Source organism: Marmota monax, unplaced genomic scaffold (assembly GCF_021218885.2).
Source record: "Marmota monax isolate L192 unplaced genomic scaffold, Marmota_monax_Labrador192_F-V1.1 WCK01_AAM20220418_F8-fsc00059, whole genome shotgun sequence".
In the NCBI taxonomy this organism is placed as follows: domain Eukaryota; kingdom Metazoa; phylum Chordata; class Mammalia; order Rodentia; family Sciuridae; genus Marmota; species Marmota monax.
This window is the reverse complement of record NW_026693595.1, coordinates 7,776,821-7,788,711: the sequence shown is the minus strand read 5'-3', so window position 1 is coordinate 7,788,711 and position 11,891 is coordinate 7,776,821. Positions and strand designations below refer to the sequence as shown.

Genomic DNA, 11,891 nt, shown 5'->3' with positions numbered 1-11,891 from the left:
AGAGAGAGAGAGAACTTTTTAATATTTATTTTTTAGTTTTTTTGGCAGACATACATTTTTGTTTATATGTGGTGCTGAGGATAGAACCCAGGCCGCACGCATGCCAGGCGAATGCCCTACCGCTTGAGCCACATCCCCAGCCCCTGATTCACAGAACTTTTTGGCAAAGATTCGGGTCCTCTCTAGGATTTTCAGATTGACATAGTGTTCTCTATCTAAATAATGTTTGAAATGTGCCATGCTCAATTATAGGTTTCTCGGGGTGGGGGGGGGGGTGGTACTGGGGATTGAACCCAGGAGTACTCAATCATTGAGGCACATCCCCAGCCCTTTTTTATATTTTATTTAGAGACAGGGTCTCACTGAGTTGCTTAGCACCTTGCTAAGTTGCTAAGGCTGGCTCCTGCCTCAGCTTCCCTAGTTGCTGGGATTACAGGCTTGTGCCAGCTCAATCATAGGTTTTTTAAAATACATCTCCTTTGTCTTTATCCAATCTAACAGCATTGTGTAGGCTAACAGTGCATGGACGCTTCAATCAAAATAAGGCAATTATGCCCGGCAAGGTGGCGCCCAGGGTGTGCCAGGTACTAACTCTGTGAAAGGGACCAGACCCAAGCAGGATGATGCCACCATTTGACCTACCAAAGGTGACAGAGGGAGACATACAGCTCTTAGCCAAGGAGCTCAGTGAATGTCATTGCTTAGGAATGAGGTGGAGGGGAAAACCAGGAAGGAAAAGGGGTGCTGGTGATTTTTACAAGCCTCATTTGGAAAGAGCAAAGGACAGGTGGAATAACATGACAACTAACTGACACAAGTTTGAGTCCCAGCTTGAGGACCTGGTAACTGGAGGATTTGGACAAGTGAATTAACTAACCTCTGAATGTTGTTCCATGAAATGGAGACAAAGGGTTGGGGTTGTGGCTCAGTGATAGAGCACTTGCCTAGCATGTATGAGGCACTGGGTTCAATTCCCAGCACTGCATGCAAATAAATAAATAAAAATAAAGGCCGGGCACAGTGATGCACACCTGTAATCCCAGCTGCTCAAGAGGATGAGTCAGGAGGATCACGAGTTCAAAGCCAGCCTCAGCAAAAATGAGGTGCTTAGCAATTCAGTGAGACCCTATCTCTAAATAAAATACAAAATAGGGGTGGGATGTGACTCAGTGGTCGAGTGCCCCAGAGTTCAGTGCCTGGTACCAAAAATTGATTAATTAACTAATTAAATTAAATAAAGGTTCATCCATGACTAAAAAATAAATATATTTACTTTAAGAAAATGGAGACAATAGTGTCCTCAGCATGACTATTAGCAGAAATACATTAGATATCTGTCAAGCACTTTGCACCGTGCCTAGTGATGGCAGGCAGAGCAGAGAGCATGTCTGGTCCTTATTCTCAGGTCTAGGATGTGAGACCAATGCTTCTCTGAGGTTCTGGCTCAGGGTCTCTCATGCAGTTGTTGTCAGCGGTGGGTCAGGGCTGCAAGAGGATCGGTCTCCTTGCTCATGGTTGTCGACAAGCCGCCTTTCCATTCCAGGTTTTGGCTGGATGCCTCAGCTCCTCACCTCATGTGCCTCGCCCTGGGTCCTCAACAAGGGACCAGCTTCTCCCAGAGTGAAGATAGCAGTAGAGGGACTGCAGTGCTCACCTGGTGAGGGAGAAAGAAGAGAGTTGGCATGCAGTGCTGCCCAAAGGGAAAGGAAGTAACACTCACCTAACTTGTGGAGACCGCCAGCTTCTAGTCCAGGAGATGGATCATGAAGTGTGAGGAGAAGCCTATCAGCTCCAGGGAACTGCACCTAACAGCATCTCAGTGACACCCCCACCAGCCTGCAGCGCCTGAAAGTACAGGCTAGATGTCTGTGTTTGGCCAAAGTGGTCCCAGGAGGGCCTCCTACTCCCTGCAGCCACAAGTGTGTGTAAACATGCTTCTCAAAACACCCCAAGACCCTCCATGAAGCCAGGTGTATAGCTGGTAACATTTGCTGATTGCTCTTTGGCACATGCTGTTTCACCCAGTCCTTAAGCACTCAGTCCTCAGGGTAGAGGGCATTAGTCTATTTTGCAGGTGAAGAAACTGAAATTCAGATTAAAAATAGACCAAGTTTGCAGGGATATGAACAGTTATGAAAATTATCTAAAATTCATAAATAGGACAAAAATATTGCTCTGGGCCTTTAATTCAGAATTACACTAGAACAGTGTTTCTCAATTAGAGGCAATTTGAAACCTCACCTTACCCACAAGGGACCTTTTGGCAATGTGGGGAAACTTTTTTGCCTGTCACAGTTTGTTTGTTTTTAATTTTTTGATTTGTTTTAATTAGTTATATATGAATATAGAATGCACTTTGATACATCATATATAATAATTTCTCATTCTTCTGATTATACATGATGTAGATCACACCTGTCATATAGTTATATATGTACATAGGGTAATAATGCCCAATGCATTCTTCTATCCTTTCTACATTCTTTTTTTTTTAAATTTTTTAATTTGTTATAAATTGGGCTCTATATGTATAATATAAATTGTAAAGCATTCTGTTGTCTGGGGAAACTAATACTGCTGCCATCTAGTGGGGACAGGCCAGTGATTCCGCTAAACATTTCAGGATGTATGGGACAACCTCCACAGCAGAGAAGCACCCAGGCCAAACAGCAATAGTACCACTACTGAGAAACCCTGCTCAGGAACAACATGGCAAGGCTTGACTTATTGTTTGCTATTAATTAGCTCTCAAGAATGACAACTTGGGACTGGGGCTGCAGCTCAGTGGCAGAGCACTTTGCCTAGCATGTGTGAGGCACTGGGTTTGATCCTTAGACCACAAAAAAATAAACAAATAAAATAAAGGCATTCTATCCATCTACAATTACAAAGAAATTTTTATTTATTTGGATGTAGTATACTTTATTTAATGAATCTTCTAAATGTTAGCCATTTAGATTCTTTTAAATTTTTTGCAACTTTAAATTATTTAAGCAAATAATGATAAATCTGGGAATAAATATAAGATCACTTCCTTTTTTTTTTGCTAAGAAATTCAGATTTTACATTTTATCCTGCAAATTATGAGGAACACTGAATGGCTTTAGAAAGCAACTTGATTTAAATGGCTTATAAGAAGGCCAGTGTCATTTCCTGATAAGTACAAGCCACCTCTTATAGAGAGAGAAAATAGGGCATGATCAGAATGATTTAATTCTAGATCAATACAATAGCTTGTTCAGTGCAATTGAAATATAACATATATTATTACATAAATGATCAGGAAATAATATCAGTAAACAATGTCCTCTTTTTAAAATTTTCAACAATATTCTTACAGACCTATTTCCCTTGCTGGATGAGCAGGGTAGGAAATGGACTTGGTGTTCCATAGTTTGTATGCCTGGAACATAAACTCTGTTTTCTCTTATGTGAACTCTCAGATCCAGAGAAGAGTTGAAGATGTTCACCGGATTTCAATCCTGAAGCAGAGGCTGAAAGGTCCTGTCTGGTTATTGAAGAGTTAATTCCGGGCAATCCTCCAGGAGCAACACAATACATAGATAAACACAGGAAGAGGAATCCCACGTCTGTGATTTGCAGCAGTGACGTGTGGCAAAGTATTTATGATTTTCCTGTAACTGAGTAGGACACATGAAAGGACTTTGCAAGATGGAGAAAAAGTATTAGATTCAAATGAGAAATAATTATATAACACCAGCTAAGTTTCTGCTGGAAGGATTATTATGAGGCTCCAAATAACCAGAATGCCTGAGACTTTAATGTTTTCAATGTATTAAGAAAAATAGGAGATAGTAGAAAGAATCAGACATTACTTTCCAATGTTCGTATATGAATACACAACCAGTATAATTCCACATCATGTACAACCACAAGAATTGAAAATTATACTCCATGTATGTTTAATATGTCAAAATACACTCTACTGTCATATACAATTAAAAATAACAAAAAACATTTAAAAAATTTTTTTTAAAGTAGAAGGAAGTATCAACCTGTAGGTTAGAACTGAAGGATTCACCATCCCATAAGATGATACCAATGTTTTCTTTTAGCTTCTCCAATTGCCGCAGTCTGGCTGGGCACAAATTAACCGAGCCGCCACACAGCCTTGTAGGTTCAAAACAGGAACTCCTTTATTCTCCGCACTCCCGCGAACCACGCAGGCAGCCTTCTCTCGGGACACACCACACACCAACCGGAAATCCCTCTCCCTGCATTTCCCCAACCAATGGGAACTCTCCGGGAATTCCTGCGAGAACTCTAAAGTAGCAAGCCCAGGCGGACAGCAGGGGTCTAATATATACAGCTTAACATAACCATTATCATCTCAATGGCTTGCTGGCATCACCTCTCAACCACTCCATTCTGGCAAAAATGCCATGCGTCATTCGGACTCGGCTATGGCTCTCAGCATCTCCCCCCTTCTGTTTAATTAAACACCAAGTATGTGGCTAAGATCACTTCCTTGAGGTGAGTGGATTCTAAGGTTATGTCCCTCTGCTGTGGAAGCCGTTCCCCTCTTGTCCACATGAACCATTACAAGAAGCCTTCAGTTTCCTCCCAGGATCAAATAGGTGCTGTCACTACTCCCTGTGCTCAGCTGCCTCCTTGTTAGAAGGTGCCTTCTTCTCTTCAAAGATACCATCAGCATCAATTCAGTAGGTAAGGGATCTTCAGGCCTTATCAGAATTTTGTAGTCCTTGGGGACCTATGTTTTCTCATCCTTAAGATGACACAAGGGTCACATTCTTGTCACTCTGAGATGAAATTCCCAAAAAGATCTGCTAGACATTTACCAGAGAATGAGTGTGGGTGTCGTGCCCGTGGCAGTTTCCATCCAGATACAGCAGGGTCCCCATCTCTACGTCAAAATTTTTAAAAAAGACAACTTGTACAAACAATAATAAATGCTGGAGAGGATGTGGAAAAAAACTTTTATACTGTTTATGGAAATGTAAATAGAGTACAACCACCGTGGAAATCAGCATGGAGGTTCCACAAAAGAGTGGGCATGGAACCACCATATGACCCAGCTATACCACTCCTCAGTATTTATCCTGAAGAATTAAAGTCATTCTACAGTGATACATATATACCCCTGTTGATGGTTGAATAATTCACAAGAGTCAAACTATGGAAACAGCCTAGGTATCCATTACGGATGAATGGATAAAGAAGATGTGATATATATATACACACAATGGAGATTTTTGTTTGTTTGTATTGTATTTTATTTTGGTACCAGGGATTGGACCCAGGGGTGCTTAACCACTGAGCCACATCCCCAGCCCTTTTTTATATTTTACTTAGAGACAGGGTCTCGCTGAATTGCTTAAGGACTCACTGAATTGCTGAGGCTGGCTTTGAACTCGCAATCCTTCCACCTCAGCCTTCTGAGCTGCTGGGATTATAAATGTGCACCACCTCACCTGGCACAATAGAGTTTTATTCAGCCATAGACACCAAGTTGCCCAGACTGGCCTTGAACTTGGGATCCTCTGCCTCAATCTTCTGAGTCACTGGGATTTCAGGCGTGTGCCACTATGCCTAGCATACGGTGTCTTGTTTTAGCAGTCCAAGCAAAATAATACAAGAGGGAACCATCGGGAAGACAAAATTATTTAAATGAGGGTAGAAGAAATTGATATATCTAGTCAGTGATAAAAAGAATTCTGGAGTAAGATGGCTAAATTAGATTCCTTAATCATCATTATAGTGGTATTTCAGATATATCACATGCTTTTTTCCTCTTGTCCCCTCAAATCTTCTCAAAAAATTTTTTTTTGTAAAAGAGAGAAAATTCTGCCAAATGTTCTCTTAATTCTGTCACAGCAAGAATCAAAGGACCCAAGGGACCCTGAAGGGAGCCATTCTCAGTAAATAAATCCAAACCTTCTTTTCTCTGGCCACTGATCATTTCAATGATTAGCCTATTATTTAAATTATTTACAGGTTTCACATTTTCAGAACATTTCAGAAGTATTGATTGATTAACTTGCTGAATATATTATGAACTCAATCTATATTAAGCTCAAGGTAATGTATTAAATGCCATTCCAGAGTTTGGATTCAGGCAGTGGAGCCATAATCAGTCTCCTGGGACATACTCCTATTTCTCATCCCTCAGTACAGAAAACTTTGCCCTTGGCAAATGTTGGAGAAGAACACATGGGCAATCTCTCCTATCAGTGAGTCCAAGTAAATACAGTGGGCTGGTCACTACCCGGCAGGAAAAATCAGAGCACTGAGTCAAATCTCACAGCTAAGCAAAAATGAGGGAGAATTTAGAGACTTAGGGTTTTGTTCTCTCAGGTGAACTGGAATAGCTTTCCCTTTTAGGGTGCCCTAGAAGATTCTCTAGCCCTCTTCATCATGTAATATGCCCTGCCTCTGAACTGGCTTCTGAGTTTGAATGCTCTTGTCATTTCCAAATATTCATGTTGAAATGTGAACCTCTAATATAGGAGTATAGGGAGATGTGGCCTTTTGGAAGGTGCTTAGGTTTTGAAGGTGCTGACGTTGTAAATGGATTAATAAAAATAGCTTGTGGGGTGGTTCGCTCTCTTCTGCCTTTCTGCCATGTGAGGAACAGCACTCTTCCCCTCCAAAGGATTCAGTATTTAAGGCGCCATTTTGGAAACAGACCAGGCCACCAGGCCTCACCAGAAACCAAACTTGCCAGTGACTTGATCTTGGACTTCTGGCTTCTAGCATTGTGAGACATAAAGTTTTGCTCTTAATAAGTTACCCAGGCTCAGGTATTATGTTATAGCAACATAAAATAGACACTGGCCACCCCATTAGCGAAAGTGATTACTCCAAGGAGTGGACCACATTCCAGTCAGAGCTCTTCCTGGGACTAGACACTTAACTAGAGAGATTTAACTAAGACTGTAGGGGAAGAACACTGGGTCAGAAAGCATGGGTTCTAGTTCCACTTTAATCAATGGGCATGTCAAACTCTCTGGACCTTCATTTCTGCATCTGACAAATCTAAAAGGATTATATTAGTACTTGCTACAAACTCACCTATGCACACAGCCTTTCCTTTAACACAAGAAAACTATACTTCTTAAAAAAAACCCTTGGGAGCCAGGCATCGTAGTGCATACCTGTAATCCCAGCCACTTAGGAGGCTGAGGCAGGAGGATCATGAGTTCAAAGCCAGCCTTAGCAAAAGTGAGCCACTAAGCAACTCAGTGAGACTCTGTCTCTAAATAAAATACAAAATAGGGCTGGAGATGTGGCTCAGTGGTCAAGTGCCCCTGAGTTCAATCCCAAGTACCAAAAAAGTTTTTTAAAACCTCAGGTTTTTTAATCCAACAAGAGGAAGATAGGAAGCTTTCTATGGGAAATCAGAAGAAATGCTACCCCAAGGCAGGTGACACCTCCTCACCAGTGCCATCAGCACCTGTGCTGCTCTTGTCTCCCAACCACACTCAAGACCCTTTGGGCAGAAGCTTCCTCTGGCCATTATCTGAGTCCTTGAGGTTTGGGAGGGTTTTGTTTTTGTTTGTTTTTTTTTTTGTTTTTTGTTTTGTTTGTTTTTTTTTTTTGGTACTGGGGATCTAACCCAGGGACAATTTACCACTGAGCTACATCCCCAGTGTCCTTTTTTGAGACAGGGTCTAAGTTGCTAAGGGTCTTACTAAGTTGTTGAAGCTGGCCTTGAACTTGAGATCCTCCTGTCTTAGACTCCCTAGTCACTGGGATTACAGGTGTATACCATTATATCCAACTTTTAACTCCCCCCTCCTTTGGCACTTAAATCCAGGGTCGCTTAACCACTAAGCCACATCCCAGTCCTTTATTTTTATTTATTTTTTTATATTTTCATACAGGGCCTCACTCTTAGGGCCTTGCTATGTTGCTGAGGTTGATCTCAAACATGCAATCCTCCTGCTTCATCCGCCCAAGTTACTGGGATTACAGGCATGTGCCACTTCACCTGGCTGACTCCTTGAGTACTGATGTGTTTTCAATGCAAAGAACTACAGTGACAACCCCAGACATTGTGCAGACCAGATAGACTCCCTTTCAAACATGTGTAGGAGTAAGAACAGCTGCCATTTCTCCCTTCCTTATCTAATCAAAACTCAGCCAGATAGTCCCAGGCCATAAGTGACACATCATTTAAGAGAAACTATTAGGCCACTGGTGATCTTAGAATATAAATTCCTCAAGAGCAAGGATTTTTATTTTGTTCATGAGCCTATCTTCAGTATTAGAATTGTGCATTGGTATACAGTAAATGCTTGTTAAGGGAATGAACACTGTCAGAAAATTGAAATGAAATGGTGAAATGGTGCACACCCATAATCCCAGCTAGTTGGTAGGCTGAGGCAGGAGCATCACAAATTTAGAGCCATCCTCAGCAACTTAGAGAGAACTTGTCTCAGAATAAAAATAAAAAGCACTTGGAATGTGGCTCATTAGAAGAGCACCCTGGGTTCAATTCCCAGTAGCGTGCATGCACACGCGCACACACACACACACACACACACACACACAAAGAACAAAAAAAATGTATACAGTTAAAGCAGAGGGGACTTCCTTATGCCAGCTCAGGTCACTTACTAGTTTTTGGAAATCTGCCTTGTTATTTTGTTTGTTTGCTTGCTTGTTTGTTTTGGACACTGGAAATAAACATAAGAGCACTCTGCCACAGAGCTATATTCCTAGCCCTTTTTTTGAAACAGAGTCTCACATAATTGCCCCCGCTGGCCTTGAACTTTCGATTCTCCCGCTTCAGCCTCACAAATCACTGGAATTACAAGTATATATCACCATATTCAGCAAAACCTGGCTTGTTTTAAAGTTTGATTATGTGGTTCCTAGTAAAGGTAAATCCATTCTGGTTAGGCCTGGTCTGTTGAGGCCTAGTGTAGGAATTTATCCCAAGACAGTGGCCTCCCAAAAACTCCATTTAACAGAAATCACAGAGCCCTCTGTGTGGAGAAAGGAAAAAGAAAAAACTCTTCCAGAAAAGTCCTGCTACAAGGCTAATACAGTTACCCAAATGAGAGAAAACAGCCTAGGACTGGACTCCAAGACAGAGAAATTGGGCCAATTCAGCATATGTTTTTGGTTTGGTTTGGTTTAGTTGTCAATGGACCTTTATTTTATTTATTTATATGTGGTGCTGAGAATTGAATTGCTAGGCAATTGCTCTACCACTGAGCTACAACCCCAGCCCTCAGCATATGTTTTGAAGCAGAATTAATGCAGGAGTCATTGATGAGTTGGGTGTGGGGAGCAAGGGAAAAGAATAGAAAGGGAGCAAGGCGCTCACCTGTAATCCCAGCAGCTCAGGAGGCTGATTCAGGGGTTGGTTCAAAGTCAGCCTCAGCAACAGTGAGACCTTGTCTGTAAATAAAATACAAAATACGGCTGGGGATATGGCTCAGTGGTCGAGAGCCCCTGAGTTCAATCCCTAGTACCAAAAAATAAAAATAAAATAAAATAGAAAAGGAGACACCCAAGTTACTAGTAAGAATCATTTGGTGTATGACGATGCTATTTTTCTTAGTTGGCATAAACTGGAGAAATCTCAGATTTGGGGGTAATAAGATTTTTTAAATTCATTCTTTGGGTCCTTAAAGGTTTGAGATTCCAGGTAAAATGCAAATACCTCAAGAAAGAAGTTACTCTGAAAACTATGATTGATCAGTATCAGTTAGTTCCACACTGTTCCTTGGCAGTGAGCCACAAAACAAAGTCACCAGAAGAAGTAAGAGGTCAATAAAGAAGTATATCAGTCATTCTTTCATTTGTTTTCATTCATCAGTTGAGTGTCTATTCTGTGTTGGAGATATTAGAAAAATAAGACAGCTAACAACTTAATTGCAGGCTGTGGAAACATAAGAAGGTGCCTAAGACACACTGTAGGGACATAGAAGTTTGGTTTCATGAAGAGATTCTGCAGGAGGTGACATCTGACATCTGAGTTGAGACCTAGAGGAGGAATGAACTTCAGCACCTTCCTATCTCCTCTGTTCACCCACAAAAAGTATTCACATTTTTTAAAAGTATTCACATTTTCCAAAAGTATTCCTTTGCAACATATACCCTAATTAAACTTTCTTTTTAAAATCTATCAGTAATAGCTAACATATATTGTACAGTTAATAAGAACCAGTCCCTATTCAAAGAACTTTACAAGGATTAACTCATTTTACCCCCACAACTCTATACATGTGGAAACTTTTATAAAAACTCCATTTTACAGACAAGACACAGAGAGGTTTTTCCTAACTGATGTGACCTATACGTGCAGACCAGCAGTTTCGAAGCCTGCAGCACATCCAGTTCCCCCGCAAGGCCGCAGTTCCCAACTGCCTCCCGTACAGAATTTCTGCAGCGGCCGGTCCCCAGGCTGAAGTCTCCCTGAGGTCAGGGTCCTTGGTTATACATTCAAGATGCTGCCCAAGGGGTAAGGTCCGCGCTTTGTTAAATACAAGATAGTACAATGCTGGGAAGTTCTTCCTGAGGTCTCCCTCTGCCTGCTTCCCCACTAAAGAATGGACCTGAGCGCGGGAGCCCAACCCCGGCGCCTGCGGCCCACGGCCACCAGGTGTCGCCGCCGCGTTCCCGAGCGGGAGGGTGGAGCGGGCGGCAGAGCGGAGCAGCATGTGGACGTTCGGGCGCCGCGCGGCCGCCGGCCTCCTGCCCCGGTCGGCGTCCTCCGGCCCGGTCCAGGCCCACACCGGGACCCCGCGCCCGGAGGAGCTCGCCCGGTTTTGCAGCCGCCGTGGACTGTGCGTGGGGACCGCCGCGGCCTGTGCGCCCCGCCGAGCCGTGAGTATTCGTGCCCCGCAGCTGCCCGGGCCATACGCCCGCGGGGGGAGGCGCCGCGCACGCAGGACGCTCGGAGGCGCGCTCGGGCATGCGCACACACTGGGGGACGTGCTGGGCGGTGAGGGCGGCGGGCAGGGGCTTTGCGAGCTCCTTTCCGGGACGGGGTTACGTTTCCACTGGCTTCTGGAAAGCTCCGTACTTTGTCCTGCCATGCGACTGCGAGCCAACGGCCCTGGCAAAGTGGCGGCAAATGGCCAGGGCGTTTGGAGGGAGCTTTGGCTATCTCGAAGCTTGTCACTTGCCTTCGTGAGAATTGAAGTATAACATTAATATATGCAATATTATATGATGCTCTTGTGTGTATTATTGGTGTGGAATGTATAGAGAAATATACACATAAATTTGGGGGAGGGGAGGAAGGGGGTACTGAGGATTGAACTCAGGGACCCTCGACCACTGAGCCACATCCCCAGCCCTGTTTTGTATTTTATTTAGAGACAGTGTCTCACTCAGTTGCTTAGTGCCTTGCTTTTGCTGAGACTGGCTTTGAACTCATGATCCTCTGGCCACATACTCTTTTCAAGCCTGGATTTTGTGAATGAAACCCTTCCTTCCAGCGAGGTGAAACTGTTAGACCTGCCAGGGAGCTGGAGGCCAGCTTTTGGAAAACGACCCCGATCTGGATTCCAAATTCTGGCTCTTGGATTCTGTAGACCTGGGTGACCTCTGGCTTCTCCCAACCTCTCAGCCTCTCTTGAACTTCGTGTTCTGTACAGAGGAGATAAAGGGTGATATCCGTTTTGCCTGCCTGAGTGACTGTTATATTGTACTAGCATGTAAAACTTCAGTGCTTCAGGATGCAAACAAGTATGTGATTCAGGCACTCCATAATTTGAAAGTAAGAAGCCCAAAGAATGGCTGTGGAGCCAAGAAAAACTACCCCTGGTCTGGGAAAGCCGGTGGTCCCCAGGATTCAAGGTAGTGGTGGAGGGCATTCTAGGATAGGGAGCCACACGGGCAAAGGCCTGGTGGCCGACTTGGATCAGTTGTGAGTGGCTGGTACAACTCTG

The 11,891-nt window shown here is 43.3% G+C and overlaps 1 protein-coding gene and 1 long non-coding RNA gene across 3 annotated transcripts in view; one reads left to right on the top strand and one right to left on the bottom strand.

The window, feature by feature from the left end:
• Positions 1-1,247: 1,247 nt before the first annotated feature.
• Positions 1,248-10,678, bottom strand: LOC124102995 (uncharacterized). Of its 2 annotated transcripts, XR_006855047.2 has the most exons (4): positions 10,551-10,678; positions 9,317-9,390; positions 3,343-3,641; positions 1,248-1,654 (listed from the first exon to the last, which is right to left on the bottom strand). It is a non-coding gene; the product is annotated as an uncharacterized LOC124102995 (long non-coding RNA). The 2 variants fall into 2 exon arrangements; XR_006855046.2 differs by lacking the exons at positions 9,317-9,390; positions 10,551-10,678 and adding an exon at positions 4,017-5,098.
• The window catches only part of Fxn (frataxin), a 34,691-nt gene continuing 33,453 nt past the window's right edge, over positions 10,654-11,891 (top strand). The window contains exon 1 of the mRNA XM_046459364.2: positions 10,654-10,821. Within this exon, the coding sequence (XP_046315320.1) occupies positions 10,654-10,821 (168 nt within the window). The remainder of the gene's footprint in view (positions 10,822-11,891) is intronic.